The following is a 17,912-nucleotide window of genomic DNA, read 5'->3' as shown; positions in this document are numbered from 1 at the left end:
CGCGCGTCGTTCCTGAAGGACGTCCGTTTGCTGAGGCACCCGCCCGCCCGCCGCCTGGCCGGGCGGCGAGCCCGGCTCACGCAGCCGCGCTGCACAATCACAGACAGATGTTTGGCCAGCCAAGCCTGCCTACAGCGCCACAGGCCCCTGCGTGTGCTAGAAGAAAAAAAAAGAAAGAAAAAAAGAAAAAAAGAAAACGAGACCAGATGCTACTACCTGGTGTCCTGCCCGCCTGCCCGCTGCCACGCAACACCGGGCATGCTCCGACAGCGGTGGCGGGGGTCACGCGACCTCCAGCTGGGCCCGGCGGCTGTCAATCACTCGGCCGGTGGAGGAGAACGGAGCTGCCATGGGTGAAACGCTCGCTACTATGGGGATCCCACCACCGCACCGAGTTCTGAATGCTAATTCTGGTAATAGATTCAGGGTGAATAGAAATATGCTCTTGAGCTTTGTATGCTTGTGTTTTATCCTTTTGACCAATATGTGTTCATGCATGTGTATTTCTCGCAGTAAAAACGCCAGTCAGTCAGTCAGTCAGTCTGTCAACCAATCAATCAATAAATTGTCTAAATGTTGAAAGATGCAGGTGCATGCAGTTTAAGTCAGTGGTTCTCAACCTTTTCAGGCTGTGACCCCCCAAAATAATCATATTTAACTGTTCCATAGATAAATATTGTGAAATTAGCCGAGCTCACAACGCCTCGCAACACAAGGCGTTGTGAGCTTGTAGATCTGCTATTTTCCAAATGTTTGCCTCTTTCCTATATTATTTGACAATTTGGCTAATGTTTGACCAGTTATTAAAAAGGTCTTAAAATTGTCCCTTCACTGTCATCTGGGGACCCCTCAAAATCATGTGGGGGGTCCCCACTGGTTTCAGGGACATACAGTCATTCATTGTAAATACACAGGTTTCAATTTATAAAAAAATATACTACAAAATATAAGACAAAGTGAAAAGGACGATCTTCAAGGTCACAACGTGACATGTGAGCTAGTAGATATATTCTTTCTATGTGTCCTAAATAGGGACACCAGGGTTAATGTGGTTAACATCCACCTTTAATTAAATTGTTAAATTGTGATTATTATTATCAACATGAACATCAAACATATCCGACAGTCTACATTTCCCAAAAGCAACTCCAACCCTGGTGATACAATCAGAGCTTTGATAAACAAGGAGCACAGTTCACACTACAAAGTGATATTTAGGGGGGGGAAAATGTCAGCGGCAAATCTTGACTTCACACCACACAACGCAGCTGTGAGTGGAATATGTGAAGAAGAAGAGAGAGAGAGAAAAAACATCAAACAGATATGCAGTTGAATTTTGAGGGGTTATTTCTTTTTTTCAGCATCTCTTTCTATCCAACTTTGTTCCCTAGGTAAACACTCCCTCCTAACAAACCGAAGCACGGGTTTCTTCCTTCCTCCCCCGAGGTCTCGGTTATTACCCAAAACAAAAACCCGGCAAAACTTTGGAAAGGAGATTCAGTGAGGCTCCAGATTAAAGATTTATTTGTTCTTTTGAAGTTGCCTTCTTTCTGTTACGACGGCGGGTGGTAATGGGATTTTTTTCTTTCTTTTTGTGGCTGACCCAGAACTGCCAGGGAGAGAGTACACCGGACCCCCATCTCTAAACTCGCCTAATGAGAATTGGTTGGATAATGGGCCTGCTTTCTTCATAGCTAGAGCCAGTGGCGTCAGTTCAGCAAAAGCTAAGGTATGGCAAGTTTAGGGTTGCCAACTCCCAGAGATGAAAATAAGGGACACCTATCCTGGGTGCGCGGCCAAGCCGTGCGTCCGGAAAAAAATTTGGGGGTCAACTATGAAAACTATGCATCATACCTATAACACAATACAAACAATGGTCTAGGCTACTATTTATAGCCATGCCCAATTGACGCCCCTGGCTAGAGGCCAACAGATATGTCGGTTTGGCCGATAATATCGGCCATTTTACATTACTTTTTTCGTTTACATGACATCGGTATCAGCAAATATGCAGCAAATGTGTCCCGATTTGTAACCACTTTCAATCTGGTGTCCATATTTATGTGTCATTATAGGTGAAATGTCAGGATCTGTCTCTGTGTTTTCTGTTGTATTGTTCCCTGTTCTCCTTGTACTGTTATTTTGTAGTGTTGTCCTAGTGTTTCCTGTTTTGCCTTGTTGCCGCTTCCTGTCTTGTCTCACCTGTATATGATTGCTTTTGTAGTTCACCTGTGTCCTGTTCAGTCTCAGCCTTTCATGTGTTGATTGTAGTGTTGTTTCACCTGTGTCTAGTTAGTCTTTGTGTATTTAATCCGCCCTGTGTTCAGTGTTCCCTGGTTCGATTATAGATGTTGTCATGGAATGTCATGCCCTTGTTCGTCATAGTTGGTTGCCAGTCTGATCGTCTGAGTTTGTTAATACATCTTCTGAGTGTCAGTACTGCCTCGTGTTCTCCATTTGGGTCCTACCAACCAATACCTATTCTTGACATGAAATCAAGTTTTAATTTTAATAGCTGATCTATAAGCTCACAACGCATTGTGATGTGATGTGCAATGCAACGCGATTCAACATGAAGAACAGCTAATTTTGAAGATATTTGCATAGGGCTTTAAGGTTAATGGATAACAATAGTTCAGTCTGTGTTTACTCGTTCATTGTATAATTAAAGTTAAATGTGCTTGTCTTACATGAAAGTTTAATATACTTATTTTTCAAAACGTTTTGTTTATTCTTATTCATTGGTTTACTTTTTCAAGATTCTGCTGTTTTTGTTTCTTACAATCGGTCACATGTACTGTAATCGGTGGTCTAGGCCTCTCCAAAATCGAGATCGGCATCGGAAAGACAGGTCGGGCTCTTGAATTCGCATAGCCACCGAGGACCCACTATTTACTCATCTGTTATTTATACACTGTATAGTGACAGGGAAAGAACTGCTGGGGCATAACTGACAGTTAGAGCTGTAGGGCTTTGTGTGACCCATCATGGAGGCATCTTCTTCTTCATATTCTTCACGGCTTGCTGCGTTTCAGGCTTTGTGGCGCTCCCCCCCGAACCTCAGCGCGCACCAGGAGAGGTCTTATATCACATTTTTCCGAGGGGCTCGCTGTGTTGTTTTTATTTTCTTCCACACAATCTCATCCATCTCAGCCCCATTCTCCTGATACGCATCAATGAACGAAGAGAATGTTTCATCTTTTCTTACATTTCGGCTACGCTGATTAGCCATAATAGTCACACATCTGTTACCTCACTCTGATCTGATGCTTAGATTCCATTTAAGCTTTGGATTCTAATAAATTCTCGTTATTCACACTTTTTTATTAGGCACGCTATCTCTAAAGATGCATCAGACATAGTTGTGTTGTCTGCCTTTGCATCTATACACAGCTCCAAGCCAGCCCATGCTGCCAGCGGAGAGACACACTGCCCCCTAGTGTCCACTGCAATTAGTGTCAAAACAGAATTGACTGTGCAGCCATCAAGCAGACAATGCCCCGGTGCTCTGCCAGTGGCTCGATACCAAGATCTGTCATAGGCAGTGATGCGAGACAATAGATTCCACTGATTGGAGTGGTGCACTCTCTCGGTGCTGACACTGGCTCACCGCTTGCTATCGAGTGCCTGTTTTTCTCCCTCTCTCACCGGCCCTCGACGCCCCTAATACAGCAATCAATGCTACTCATTTTAATAGCAGCACTTCTATTGCCCCAAGGGGGGCGAGCGTGCAGGGAGGGGGGGTCCGAGGTGAGGGACAGAATCAAGTCATTTTCTCAGGTGAAGACCGCAATCATGGATTCGGGGGTCATCACAGAATGAGGGGGGCGAATGTGCCACTGTATAGCTACGACGGTGTGGGATACAGAAGAATATGTCTGACACCAGTATTGAAAGTGGAATGATGTAGGCTATTTGGTTGAGGGTGGTACAAGAAATACCTTATATCGGAATCCTTAAAGTCCCTGTCCACATGGCCTATGGTTTGGTTTAAATCCTCAGAATAGTCCTCTACTGTATATGCTCAATAGATTTGCATATCAAGTATATTTCTCTCCCAAACTGTCCCTTAATGAGCGTTACAGTACCCTTTCCTTTGCTCTATCTTTGCCCTCAGTTAGTATTCCCTATCCTATGAATGATGCATTATGTTTGATCCTCCAGAATGTGTGTAGTCCAAGAGAATGCACACCAAACACAGCACAAGGACAACAGGGACTTCCTCGCTGACACGATCCACGTGGTAGGCTACTGGGGTTTGGGTGGGGGGCACTTGATTGGTTTCACTGAATGTCTCTGCATACGTTCTCATTCATTTAGTGAGGCTCTGATAGGCGTTCAGTGTGTAACGTGACTTCGCACCTCATCTGAGTTGCGTGCTTAATTTTATATTAATGCTTTGGAGACATGCGGGGCACAAGACACTATGGATTTTCACAAATAAGCTTCCAAAATACATTAGCCTAACACAAACATGATTTTGGGGGGATTGGGTCTTTAACCACTAAGGTAACACTATTATAGGTGAAACATTTTCCAGAATTTCCAAAACTGTCCATTTCATAGCAAAAAATATGCCGGTCTACAAGCTTCAGTTTTGAGCTTGTAGATTGGCAGATTTCCGCTGCATGACACCATGGTATGACAAAGTATAAAATGAGGCTTAAGTGGTTAATGCAGGGGAAACTGCATCGAGGGTCTTCTGAAATGTGCATGATTGCAGCGGCGAGGCGCGGACAACCGCACAGTCATTACATCCGACCCTTCAGTGTAAAAAAACGAGGCGTCAGATAACAGATGAATCCAGCCTGGAGCAGCATGCACACAGGGTTACAAACAACAAAGGCTTGTGTGTTTGCCCTTGACTTTTCCAGGCTGGTGGCCAATTAGAACAAGGCTTTCATCAGTAAATCAAACAACAAACCTTTGACCCACGGCTGTCACTCACCATCTGACACAGGTTCCTGCTTGACAACAGAATCCGTTGGCCTTCCGCTAACAATCTGAAGCCTTCAGTGTTCACGGTTGCTGGGCAAGTGTATGATGAAGGAACACTAAATTACACTCATTACATCAATAATGTAAGAGGTCTACGTGGTTCAAGGATTTGGGACATTGTAATATTGTGATTATGATGACAGAAGTGTTGTATTTTCTGGTTTTAATAACTTTAGCTTTATTGTATTCTTTCTAAAAATTGTGAAAAGGTTTCAAAAACCTTGGCTTCAACCAAGCCTGAAGCCTTTAGTGTTAGGGCTGCTGGGCAGGTGTGTGTGATGAAGGAACAAACTTACACTCATTCCATCAATAATGTATCGGGTCTACATGCCTCAGAGTGTGTCTGGCTTCAGCGGACTGTAAGGAATTCTGCCTCCAGTTACCCTGCGCTTTGCGCATCGCTCCATGTTAGGCCTGTATGGGCAATATATTGATATTATATCCATATTGTGAGACTATACATCGTCTGGTTTTGGATATTTTAATATCGTGTTTTGTCATGCGTTGTCTTCCTGGTTTGAATCAAAGGCCCTCAAAAATGGCGCAAACAAGCTCACAACATGTCACGTTGTGACTTGTGAGCTTGTAGATACAGTAAGTTATGCTATTTTCGAAACTTTTGGAAAAATGGATAACAATTGATTGGTCACAATCAAAATTGAGGTATTTGGTCCAAAATATTGTGATATTTGATCCTGTCCACATCTCCCAGCCCCGACTTCCTGTTCTTGCTATTAGCTCTCATGCACCTGTCAAGCAAATATCTTTACTATTTCTTTTGTGTTTCTCTTGTGTTTCTATCCCATGTGTTCCTCTGGGGAGCACACTGCATGTGCAGCTCACTCCAAAGACACTCTCTAACACACCCAATGCAGCCCCCTGGCTCTTACAAAGACATTCTAAGTGAGTCTTACCAAGGACAAGACAGACTAAATACCCCCCTAACAAACGATAGCAGACAGCGGAACGCACTTTAACAAAGGAGGTGTGTAATGAACACGAGGTGCCCTTCCTTCCAATATATCATCCTGAGTGAATTTGCCAACATCACTCTCCTCGCCTGCGAGCGTTGGTAAATGAGAATTTATGCACCCGCTACTTTATCATTCTTTTACCCTTTTTGTTTTATCCCTACCTCCCCCTGCCCCGCCCCTGTGAGGTAGAGCAGAGAGAGAGAGAGAGAGAGAGAGATTTTTTTTTTCCCCACCAAAGGCAATATCCCCTCGCAGTAATTATATCAGAGCTAGAGAATGGCTCATTAACATATGCTAGGCATGTCAGGAATTTACAAGCGCCTTTTGTAGCCGCCGCGGTGTCGGCGCGAGGCTTCCTGTCCGTATGTTGTCTCCTTCAGGGACGCTATACCTCCTCATTTCCATAAACGTCAATCAAGCCAAGCGTGGCGCACATGCCGCCACACACACACACACACACACACACACACACACACACACACACACACACACACACACGCGCGCGTCTTTATAAATAACCTGAACAAAGCACACAGTACACTTCTGCATGTGTGGACTCATGAGGGACGTGTGTGTGTGTGTGTGTGTGTGTGTGTGTGTGTGTGTGTGTGTGTGTGTGTGTGTGTGTGTGTGTGTGTGCGTGCCTAATAGACCGTCTGCAGGAGGCATGCTGCTGAGATATCACGATCGGAAAACAAAGGGACGAGGCGTAAGCTCACCTAATGAATATCGTCTAATATTAAATCTTCATAAACAGCTAAAAATAACAGATTTACAAGCCCTACACCGCCTAGCTTCGCGATGCCTTGTGAACTTGTAGATTGGCTATTTACGCTATTTGTCGTATGACGAAGTATATACTGTAGGGCTTAAGTGGTTCAAGTGTGTGCGCGCCAGTGCATGTGTGCCTGTGCATCTAGGCATAAGGCCTCACACCAGACCCTTAGCCAGTCGCAGACAGACAGACAGACAGACAGACAGAAGGGGCCCGGGGCCACTGGGGCTGGTAGCAAGGGGCCCCCCCACTCCGCGGCCGCCCCTGCACAGCTCCAGGACACAACATCTGCCGCTGCTGAAGGGACAACATGTTCCGTTCTGGTGCCCTTTCACCTTTAGCCATTAGCAGGGCACGGGTACAGCGCTGTGACCTATTTATAGACTGTGTACATAATATACACAAGAGAAAGAGGCCCTTCATGTTTCTAATGAGACGTCATTATGTGACTCGACATGTAATGTAATTACGTACCATTAAACGAGAAACGCGCCTTGGAATTGGAACTGAACAGAACCCTATTAGTCTGTACTCTGTAGTTGGTTATGCAGTTTTATATTTGTTTTCCGATTTTTAAAAACAAAAACAAAAAAAAAACAACCAGACCTAAATCTGGATCTTTGTTTGCAACAGTTAGCGCAAACAATATATTGATAAATTGATTAATTGATTGATTGATTGATTGATTGAATATTTTATTGGTACAGGCAGTACAATGAGTTAAAAAACAACCAGACAAACAACAGTGCAACAAAACAACTACACAAAATATATAAAATATCAAACATATACAGTTCATTGTGAAAAAAAACTAACAAAGAGGAGTTATTATTGTCAACGCGGAGTAGCAACCTGTCCACGATCCACATGAATAAAACATGCGCATCCTGTTTGCAAAAGAATAGTTTGTGTAAATGAGTCAATCAGTGGACCCACTTAGTCCAAAAGCCATATTTATGGCAAGCACCGCATCCTCCCCAGCATGCAGTTTGCCCTCCCAGTCATGACATCAGATGGCACAGTGCCCCACTGGCACTGTCTGTCTGTCTGTCTGTCTGTCTGTCTGTCTGTCTGTCTGTCTGTCTGTCTGTCTGTCTGTCCGTATGTCTGTCTGTCCGAGTGTCCGTATGTCAGTCTGTCTGTGCCCCCCCCCCCCCCCCCAAGGCTTTGCCTATTCAATGCCAACTAACACAAGACATACCAGGTTGCTGTTTAGTTCCACCACACTGACTGACTGCTGTGTGGTGGCAAATGAGCTGTGATGAATGCAAGGGAATGTACTGTAGCATTTCCACAAAAAAACTAAACAAAAAGGAAACAACGTAGTTGCCTTGCAGCATTGACTGCATAGTTGCTGAGCTGTAAGTTGAGCCTGAGTCAGTTTCTATACACTTCGTTCAACTAGAGCAGTGGTACCCAAACGTTTTTGCTCGAGACCCAAAAGAGACAATTTATGTCTTCCCGGGACGAAAGCAGTGAATAAAGCCGATCTACAAGCTCACAACACGTTGCATCGCAACGTGTTGTGAGCTTGTAGATTTTCACTATACTTCTTGAACATGTTTTTCTAATTTAGGGAATTTCTTATATTTGGGTGGTGATGACACAACTGGTTTTCAAAGCAGTAGGCTGTTGATGAGCTGTTCTCTAACACTGTTCCAGCAACGACCTTGGATTCCGTCTCTGTCGGGTGGAAACCTCATATGTCCAAAACAGTTACTTTTCAGGATTCAGATTCAAAAGCATCAAAAGTAGCAGATCTACAAGCTCTTCCTGCTTGTGGATCTGCTACTTTTGATGCTTTTGTGTGACGCTAGTATAATCAAGTGGGGCGTTATTTTACGAAAAAACACAAAAAGTGAATATGTGGAGATAAGAGGTTTCTGCTCGACAACAACGATTTAGAAGTCCCCACACGTTAAGAGTAGGCAGAGACCTCTGATCATCTGGCAATTACACGAGACTGAGGATAGGTCATCCTGTGAGGACAGGGAGTGATTTGTTGGAGCGAAATGAAGTGGCCTTTGACAGCAGAACTATGACATGAGATGGAGACAGGCGGAAAAGGTCATTTGGTGGTCCAGTCGATCCTGAGCCCTCCCCCCTCCCCCCTCCCACACACACACACACACACACACACACACACACACACACACACACACACACACACACACACACACACACACACACACACACACACCCATCGTCATTACAATGACAGAGGACCCCACGTCCATTTCAACCAATCTATTTCTCTCTCTCTCTCTCTGCCTCTCTCTACTCTCTCTCTCTGTCTGTATGTCTGTCTCACTCTCTCTCTTACTCATTGCGTTGCCTTTTTCTTTTTTTCCCTTTTTCATTTAAGTGCACTTTCGCCCACACCACTTGGAAATTGATTGAAACAAAATGTCACAATTATGCCCTGTAGCTCGCCACTTCAATTATTCATCAATTAGGGGCCTAGGCTCCCTTCTTTTTTCACCTCCCCCCCCCCCCCCCCCACCCTCTCCTCCGAGCTGATTTTTCATTCAGTTTGCCTGAGATGTATGGCTCCCCTGCTGTTAACCAAGTCCAAAGTCATTAGTTTCTGGGTTTGCAATTAAACCTGATGCATTATGCATGAGGGCTTCGACTCGGCAGACATACGCAGCAGCGGCAGCAGTATAGCAGCTATGGCGAACGAGCTAGCAAGCTCTGGAGGCGAGGATGGGAAATTAATTTGCTAGAAATGAAGTCTCTCTCTCTCTCTCTCTCTCTCTCTCTCTCTCTCTCTCTCTCTCTCTCTCTCTCTGGCAGGTTGGTAACAGATGCCACTGGCTAGAGATGGAGAAGGAGACGGGGCAGCGATGGAGCCCTGGTGCTGCGGCGCTGATGAGGGAATAGGAATCCCATTAAGACTGAGTTATGCTTAGTCGCGCGCGGGTGTCGCACACCGGGGAAAAGGGCAGATCTACAAGCCCAGAGTAGATCTGCAGTCGCACAGTAGAACACAGTGAGCTTGTAGATCGGCTATTTTCGATGCGGTGTGGTCTGACACAGGCGCGCAACCTCGTATAAGTAAAGTCGGACATTAGGCTACATTATTCACAGATAGAGCTATAATTGAATGTATCTCCTGCCAATGTCTTGTTTCTTTTTTGTGTTTAGTTGTTTGTGCCCTGATGAAAAGAAAGGGGGGGGGGGGGGGGGGGGGCATTAAATATAGAGAAATGGAAAACAGATTTAAACCTGAGATATGGATGGAATTCCACAATGGAAATAAGCATGGTTTTATTGTATGGTGTTTCTCCTTTTTCAATTATTTCTGTATCTGGGGCATCTCTGGCTAGATGAGCCACTTGTAGCCTATTTTAATTATCAATCAATCAATCAATCAATCAATCAATCAGTATTTCTCCTGCCTTATGACTGTTTGCACTTTGACTTAAAAATATGTTTTTTTGTTTTGATTGTTATGTTTTATGTTGTGCATGTTTGCAACGTGTCCTGCTGCTTGTCCTGAACAGGACTCCCTTGTAAGAAAGATTTCTGATCTCAGGGCATTTTTACCTGTATAAGTAAAGTTTAAATAAAACATCAATCAATCAATCAATCAATCATCATTGGTTATTCTGCAAATAACCTGATGCAACAACCCTCTAGACAACATTATGCACTACTGTCCCACAATAAGTGATATGATGAAAGTAACACAACCAAGTCTAGATCAAAGTATTGTACACAGGGGGGAAAACTGTCATTATTGAAAAAGTTTAATTGTTCTGATGTCTCAATGAAGTTCAAATGTTATAATGCAATTGAGCTTGGCACAAACTAGCATGCTGTGTTTCACCCATAGACTGTACCAGATGCATTCGTCAGAGGCAGTCTATTTTCAATGGTCAACTGCTGCCACCTAGTGGCCATCAATTCCAGTTGCATTGAAAGTACAAAGTAGGCTACACATTATCAGTGGTGTAAAAACATTTTTTTACTTAACCCTTGCATTGTGTTAGAAACCTGCATACACTTTTGGTGTTAGCGGGTCTAATTTGACCCGTGATTTAACTCAGCCCAAAATACTTTTTTTCTCCCACCTCATAGTTGACTTGTTATGCATTCATATCCATGTAAACACTTTTATAAATATTATTTTGGGTTAGGGCTAGGGTTTCATCTTTCAATATATCTCGTTTTCAATTATAAAAATGTTAAAAGTCACTCATCACATTTCCTATAATGAAGGCAATGGATAATTATGTTATCTAGCTATAATAGACTAATAAATTTTTTTAACTTTTTTTTTAATTACTTGTTTTAATTTAAATTTAAAGAGCCACACTTCTCTGCGGAGTCAAATTTGACCCTTAACACCACAGATTTCACTTTTTTTTTTTTACCATCAGAATTAACCAAAATGGTGGTAATTAATTGTGTTGCGTTAGTTGTTTCTGAGGATACCATGAAGCCTTGTTCCTAGCCTGGGACCAGACGAATCTGCGAGTGCAAAAAAAAATTGCACTCTGCGATTTGGGTCTGGCACCGCTCCATAGAGAATCCATTTCCTGCTCCATAAGACGTGTGTAACCAATCAGGGCCCAGTATTCGAATATGGGAGACTGTAATTGGTAGTTGGTTGTAGGTCTAACCAATTGCGTCGAGGGCCATTGTTTTTATCCCGCCCCTTGAGAGAAAAAAACGTCCTCATGGAAGCACCAGACTCATATCCACGCAGTGATATAGTCTGTCTACGCCAGGCTACCTTTGTTCCAATTAAAGAAATGTAAAGGGTACTTTTTACCTGTTTAAACTTGAAAGCGGGTAAAAAATGACCCTAACACAATGGAAGGGTTAAGTAAAAGTGTCAATACTGCAATGCAGACATAATCTGTTACAAGTAAAAGTCCGGAAATCAAAATTGACTTGAGTAAAAGTACAAAAGTATTGTGATCAAAATATGAAGTACCAAAAGTAAAGTACTAGTTATGTCCTGCTCCTTCGCCCACGTCCTCCGTCCCCACCCGCTGCTGACACCGTTCTGTACAGCAGTTAAACATCCCAATCACCATGAGTGTCTTCTCCTTTCTCCTCCCTCACATGTTCTCACATTGCGGGTTAGGGTGCCAGTCTGAGCCATAGGGAGTATAATACTACTGCAGCAGTTCACCAAGGTTACGATCCAGCTGGCGAAGGATGTCAATCATTACGGAACACGGCTTGTTTCCCTTTCTTCGCACCATGTCGATGATTTCCCGTGCCTTGTCTGCCCTGTCATGTATAACTTTGAATGACTCCATTTCATTATCATTGATGACATCCTTACCCAGAAGTTGGTCCAGTAGGCGTTTCAGGACGGGCTCTGAGATTTTTTGAATTAACTGATCCCTCACAGACTTCAGCTTGCATGCGTCTTTGTCTTCCTGGGTCTTCATCAGATATGTTGCACCTTGTATAATAACAACAAAGAGAATTAACCTGTGACTTTTGGTCTTCATCAGAGCTCAGAGATGTTCACTGACATGGCCAGAATAAATTGTTGAATTTGATGTCAGATCTCAGTGTGTGTGTGTGTGTGTGTGTGTGTGTGTGTGTGTGTGTGTGTGTGTGTGTGTGTGTGTGTGTGTGTGTGTGTGTGTGTGTGTGTGTGTGTGTGTGTGTGTGTGTGTGTGTGTGTGTGTGTGTGTGTGGGTGGGTGGGTGGGTGGGTGAGTGAGTGAGTGAGTGAGTGCAAATAACGTGCATGTCCATTACCTTGTCGTTCCTGGAAGACCTTGTCGTGTTCATTCAGCCTTCTGTCTGCTTCCTCCTGTTTAACTCTGAGCTCTTTATTTTCTTTCTCCAGTGCCTGCAGTCTCCTTTCCACGTGTGTCTCTTTTATAGAACGTAAGCCTATACAGATACAGCATACACGGTTTAGTTTACAAAAGTAGATGAACCACAGACATTTTAACATCCTCAATGAATATATTTTTCTCTTTATCTCTTTGACTGTAATATTATTTGGACCTATCCCCAGAGATTTTGACCTGCCCATTGGTTTGCCTTGGTCACAAACATTTAAAAAACCTCAACTACACAATAACAGGGTATTAATTTATATTTTTGTAACTCTGAAAGTGTATAATTCATCCAAATGGACCCTTATGGGTGGGCAGTGGTGGAAAGTTATTATTTGACAGCTTTAGTTACAAGTTACTCCAGATTTAGATTATTATTCAAAAACCCTTGTGCTTTGGCTATTTACGCATCACAATGCGAGCTTGTAGATCTTGTAGATTTTTGAAAACGTTTTAAAATATATAATAATAATAATAATAATAATAATAATAATAATAATAATAATAATAATAATAATAATTGTAATAATAATAATAATGATAATAATAATATAAGCATAATGAGTATTTTTTCTTTTGGTGTATTGATGCCAATATTCAAGTACAATTTTTAGTACAGGACATTTATTTTAAACAGTGTTTCTATATTGTGGTAATGCTACTTTTATTTAAGTAATATATCTGAATACTTCTTCCACCACTGCTTATGGGTCCATATGGTTACAATTGTACACTTTCAGGATTAAATAAACAGTCAGTGTTCAGCGTTTGGCAGTCCTGCAGCCCCTAAACCATCCCCTATTACTGTACCAACAAGACTGAAGACTGCTACACAGAGTGTAACAACAACCCCTCCAATACAGCTCTCTTGACAAGACCCTCCCACCACTTACTCCTCTAATGACAGCTCTCTATGACACGACCCTCCCACCACTTACTCCTCCAATGACAGCCCTCTATGACAAGACCCTCCCACCACTTACTCCTCCAATGACAGCTCCCTTGATGAGGAAATGACTTCTCACCTTGTCTCTTTGCTGCTTCTTGGAACATCTCATTGGTGTAGTGGCTTCCACCATTCTTCATCACCATCATGTTGATTTTCTCCAGAAGCTTAGTGACCTGAGGTGGATCCTTATTTCTGTTGTTGAAGACATGATAGAGACCACTACATTTGTTGATTAATTCTTTTAGTCCTGGATTACGATCCACAATGTCTTCAACTGTAGCATCTTCCTCTTCAAGGTGGTCACCATGTGTGAAGAGAATCATGGTGTATTTATTTGACATTTGGCCAAATAGTTCCTGAATCATTTCCACTGATTTCTGCTCCTCACATGTGAATCTCCCCAGTATGAACACATTCAGGAACACATGGGGACCAGGAGCAGATAAACAAATACATTGTTTGATCTCTTTAAGGGTTTCATTGTTACCGCACCTGGTGTCAAACAAGCCTGGGGTGTCAATAACAGAAACCTCTCTGCCAGCCACTACACCTCTGGACTTCTCACAACACGTTGTTAATGATGAACTTGACATCCTAGATATAAAAGCTTTATGACCCAGGATGGTGTTTCCAGAGGCACTCTTCCCAACTCCAGTCTTCCCAACCATCACAATACGAATTTCATCATCATTTATTATGAGATCTGATGCAGAAAGAAAGAAAGGGGAACAACATTGATGACATTTATAAGGTATGAATGTAGGTAATGTATGTATTATATTGTAATTATATGAATACATTTGAATTAATATAATGAAATAAATTAATTTGAATAAATGTATCATGTTACATCAGCAGATGACCAGTTTAACAATTGCACATTTTAACCACTTATACTTAGTGATACTTATACTGCATAGTGATAATAGCAGATCTACAAGTATCACACAGTGTGTGTGTGTGTGTGTGTGTGTGTGTGTGTGTGTGTGTGTGTGTGTGTGTGTGCGTGTGCGTGTGCGCGCGCGCGCGTGCGTGCGTGCGTGCGTGCGTGTGCGCGCGCGCGTGTGCGTGTGTTAGGGCTGGTAACTTTCCTCAGAAATGATATTCGAATATTGGTCTTAAAAATTGGCAGATATTCGAATATATTCAAATATTATTATTATTATAAAAAATATGTATAATATATATTTTTTATGTTTATTTGACAGGGACAATACAAAAAACAATGTATCAAGTTTCTCGGATCCAATAAAACATATTTTGTTTGTTTTTATAACTTGATGCATTGTTTTTTGTATCGAATATTCGTTTACCAGCCCTAGTGTGTGTGTGTGTGTGTGTGTGTGTGTGTGTGTGTGTGTGTGTGTGTGTGTGTGTGTGTGTGTGTGTACACACACACACACACACACACACACACACACACACACACACACACACACACACACACACACACCATTTTGTGGTGCCACAGATCAAAAGACCATTCATTTTTCCCATAGAGATTATTTTAAGCCTGGAACCAAGCCATCAATCATGACCATAACATATTTGATTATATTATATTTAATAAATAACCTTTCTTTGCGGTTTTCAAATATTTTTTTGAGACAGAATCAAATGTTTTATGGTCATGTTTCACCAGGAGGCTGAATGGCTTGGTCCGATTTTAAAATAATTTATATAAATATTTTCAGCAATCTCTATGGGAAAATGTAATGGGCTTTCTATCTGTGGCACCACAAGATGGCCACCACTGCTATGCCCTATACACATACACAAATATATAAACTCTTTAGCAGTTTAGCATGGTTCATTCACATTCGTTGGCACACTTTATGAAAAGGAAAGTTAAGTGGGAACCGAATTGAACATTTTTAAAAATGGTGTCCCCAGTGGTGTCCCCAGTCACCCCATTGTCCCAAGTGTAAATGACACCTTTAGGCCCTGCAGCTACACACAGATCAATGCCTGAAATCCACCGGGCATGCAAGCATAAGCACACAGATGCCGTTTTTTCTGCTGCTCCATGCAGCCGTTCTCACTGGCCGTGCACGGATCGATACTCGGTTCCACTTGCGCATATGTAAAGATACATTTTTCTGGGCAGAAAATAAATAGCCTGGCGTAGACAGACTATATCACTGCGTGGATATGAGGCTGGTGCTTCTATGAGGACATTTTTTTTCCAAGGGGGCGGGATCAAAACAATCACTCTCGACGCAATTGGTTAGACCTACAGTACAAACCAACTACGAATTACAGTCTCCCATATTCGAATACTGGGCCCTGATTGGTTACCCCCGTCTTCTGGAGCAGGAAATGGATTCTCTATGGAGCGGTGCCAGACCCAAATCGCAGAGTGCAATTTTTTTTTGCACTCGCAGATTCGTCTGGTCCCAGGCTAGAAAATAAATGCATTGTCCAGACGTGTCCAGGTTTGGCGAGAACAGTCGCGCACAAACCTGCATGCACAATAAAAGCGAGTGAGCGACGCGTTCTTGGTGGGTATCCCAGCGCAACAGTGGTCCACATTCACACTACCTAACTTTACCTTTCTCATGCATGAGTAGGCTATTTGTTTAGTCTTTCAAGTATTTTGTCAAATGCAAAGCTCATGACATTAACACACTGACTGCCATGGACATAATATTACGCCATCTCAAATTCAACGCTTGACCACCAATGACGTAATATTACATCATCGGGTGTTTTTAGTGATTTCGCTAGAGGGTGCTCTTCGCCAACCTATGAATGATGCCTTGACTTCGAGAAAAGGATACACCCGGAAATGAAGTCATCTAAAACATTGTCACCCCGTCCACTACAATGTTATCAGATTTATATATACATGTATATATATATATATATATATATATATATATATATATATATATATATATATATATATATATATATATATATATATATATATTTCTGATTTATTTTTCCCAGATTGCGTTTTTGGTGAAAACAAGCTATGTTCAACTGCCGATACTACAGAACGGACGATCGCGGTTACAAAGTTGTTGTTTTTCTGGTGGAAAGAAGAGATACTTGTTTTCCACCGAGACATCGTTTGTTTACATCAGCGTGGGAAAAAAAACATTCTGTGGATCGTCAAAATGAGGTAAAACCGCTGGCAGTGGCAGATGAATGAATGAATGAATACCTGCCAATGAACGTGTTAAGACATCGTCTCCTTTCCATCTGGACCACCATGACGCCATGTCTCCTGTATGAAGAAAAATGTACATATTAACACACCTAAAGTTCATGACATTTACCTGTACATTTTTTGTGAATCATTGTGACTTTTTCCTTTGCAATATGACGTCAGATCTCAAGTCTCTATACAACCAACCAACGCTACCTGATCACTAACACTGAAAAATCCAGTAAATATCTACATTAAACATTAAGATATTTTAAAAGAGATTCTCTAACCTTCGACTAGTTGTGATATGTTGTAGATTTTTTAAAGCAACAGTTAATCTGAACCCAAACAGATCTTCACGGCAGGCATAAAACTGAAACGGAAATGAAAGTATTCATGTCAGATCATCATGTACAATGTAGCCTATTGGCTCTTATTGTCCAGGCTGTAATAACACACTCTGGCCAGTAGATGTTCCAACTTTAATACGTGGCATATAGGAGGACTACAATATTGATCTCTCTGTCTGTCTGTCTGTCTCTTATTCTCTCTCTCTCTCACACACACACACACACACACACACACACACACACACACACACACACACACACACACACACACACACACACACACACACACACACACACACACACACACACACACACACACACACACTTTCTTTGAGCGTATGTCGACATGTCAGGGTATGGTTTCATTTTCATGGTGTCATATACATGTGGGCTTTCAGGATTTCATAAACATTACAGTAGTGATTGAATTGAAAGTGTTTATTATTATAATTTATTCCATGGGTGTACGTGTTTAGCAAGGTGCTTCTGATCTTTTGGGTTTGTGTGTTTAACTGTAGTGTCTGTGAATCCTTTAAAGGCTGAGAAATGTAAAAAAAATTATATCTTAACTGTGCCTACTTGTGATTTTATTTCAAGGTTCAAGGAGATTTATCGACATTCCATGCAAGTACTGAACAAAATCTGTTCAGGTCCTGGCCAGCTGCTAGGGCCGAAATAAAGTGAATACACCTAGTTACACTACATAAAACCTCACTATAATACCTAAAACTGTAGTGCAAATAAAGCAATTGCATTTGCCCACTAAAACAATTTAGACGTGAAGAGCTAGTTCCTACAATTCCACACACACATTATTGACTCAGGCTACTACAAAACAGCACTGTATGAATAAAAGTGAAAGTATTAAAGTCGGGTCCTTATCAGTAGTTAATAATT

At 42.1% G+C, this 17,912-nt stretch overlaps 1 protein-coding gene across 1 annotated transcript; it reads right to left on the bottom strand.

The window, feature by feature from the left end:
* Positions 1–282: 282 nt before the first annotated feature.
* LOC311061190 (uncharacterized protein) lies at positions 283–13,834 on the bottom strand (the record flags this gene model as incomplete). The annotated part of the gene is made up of 4 exons (XM_084079748.1): positions 283–410; positions 11,894–12,172; positions 12,477–12,614; positions 13,588–13,834. 4 exons carry the CDS (start codon positions 13,832–13,834, stop codon positions 283–285), a joined length of 792 nt encoding a protein of 263 aa, XP_083935874.1.
* Positions 13,835–17,912: the final 4,078 nt, after the last annotated feature.

Source organism: Gymnoscopelus microlampas, assembly GCF_963454915.1.
Source record: "Gymnoscopelus microlampas genome assembly, chromosome: 15".
Lineage (NCBI taxonomy): Eukaryota > Metazoa > Chordata > Actinopteri > Myctophiformes > Myctophidae > Gymnoscopelus > Gymnoscopelus microlampas.
Note: the sequence above shows the minus strand (reverse complement) of the source record. Positions and strands in the feature narration are given on the sequence as shown.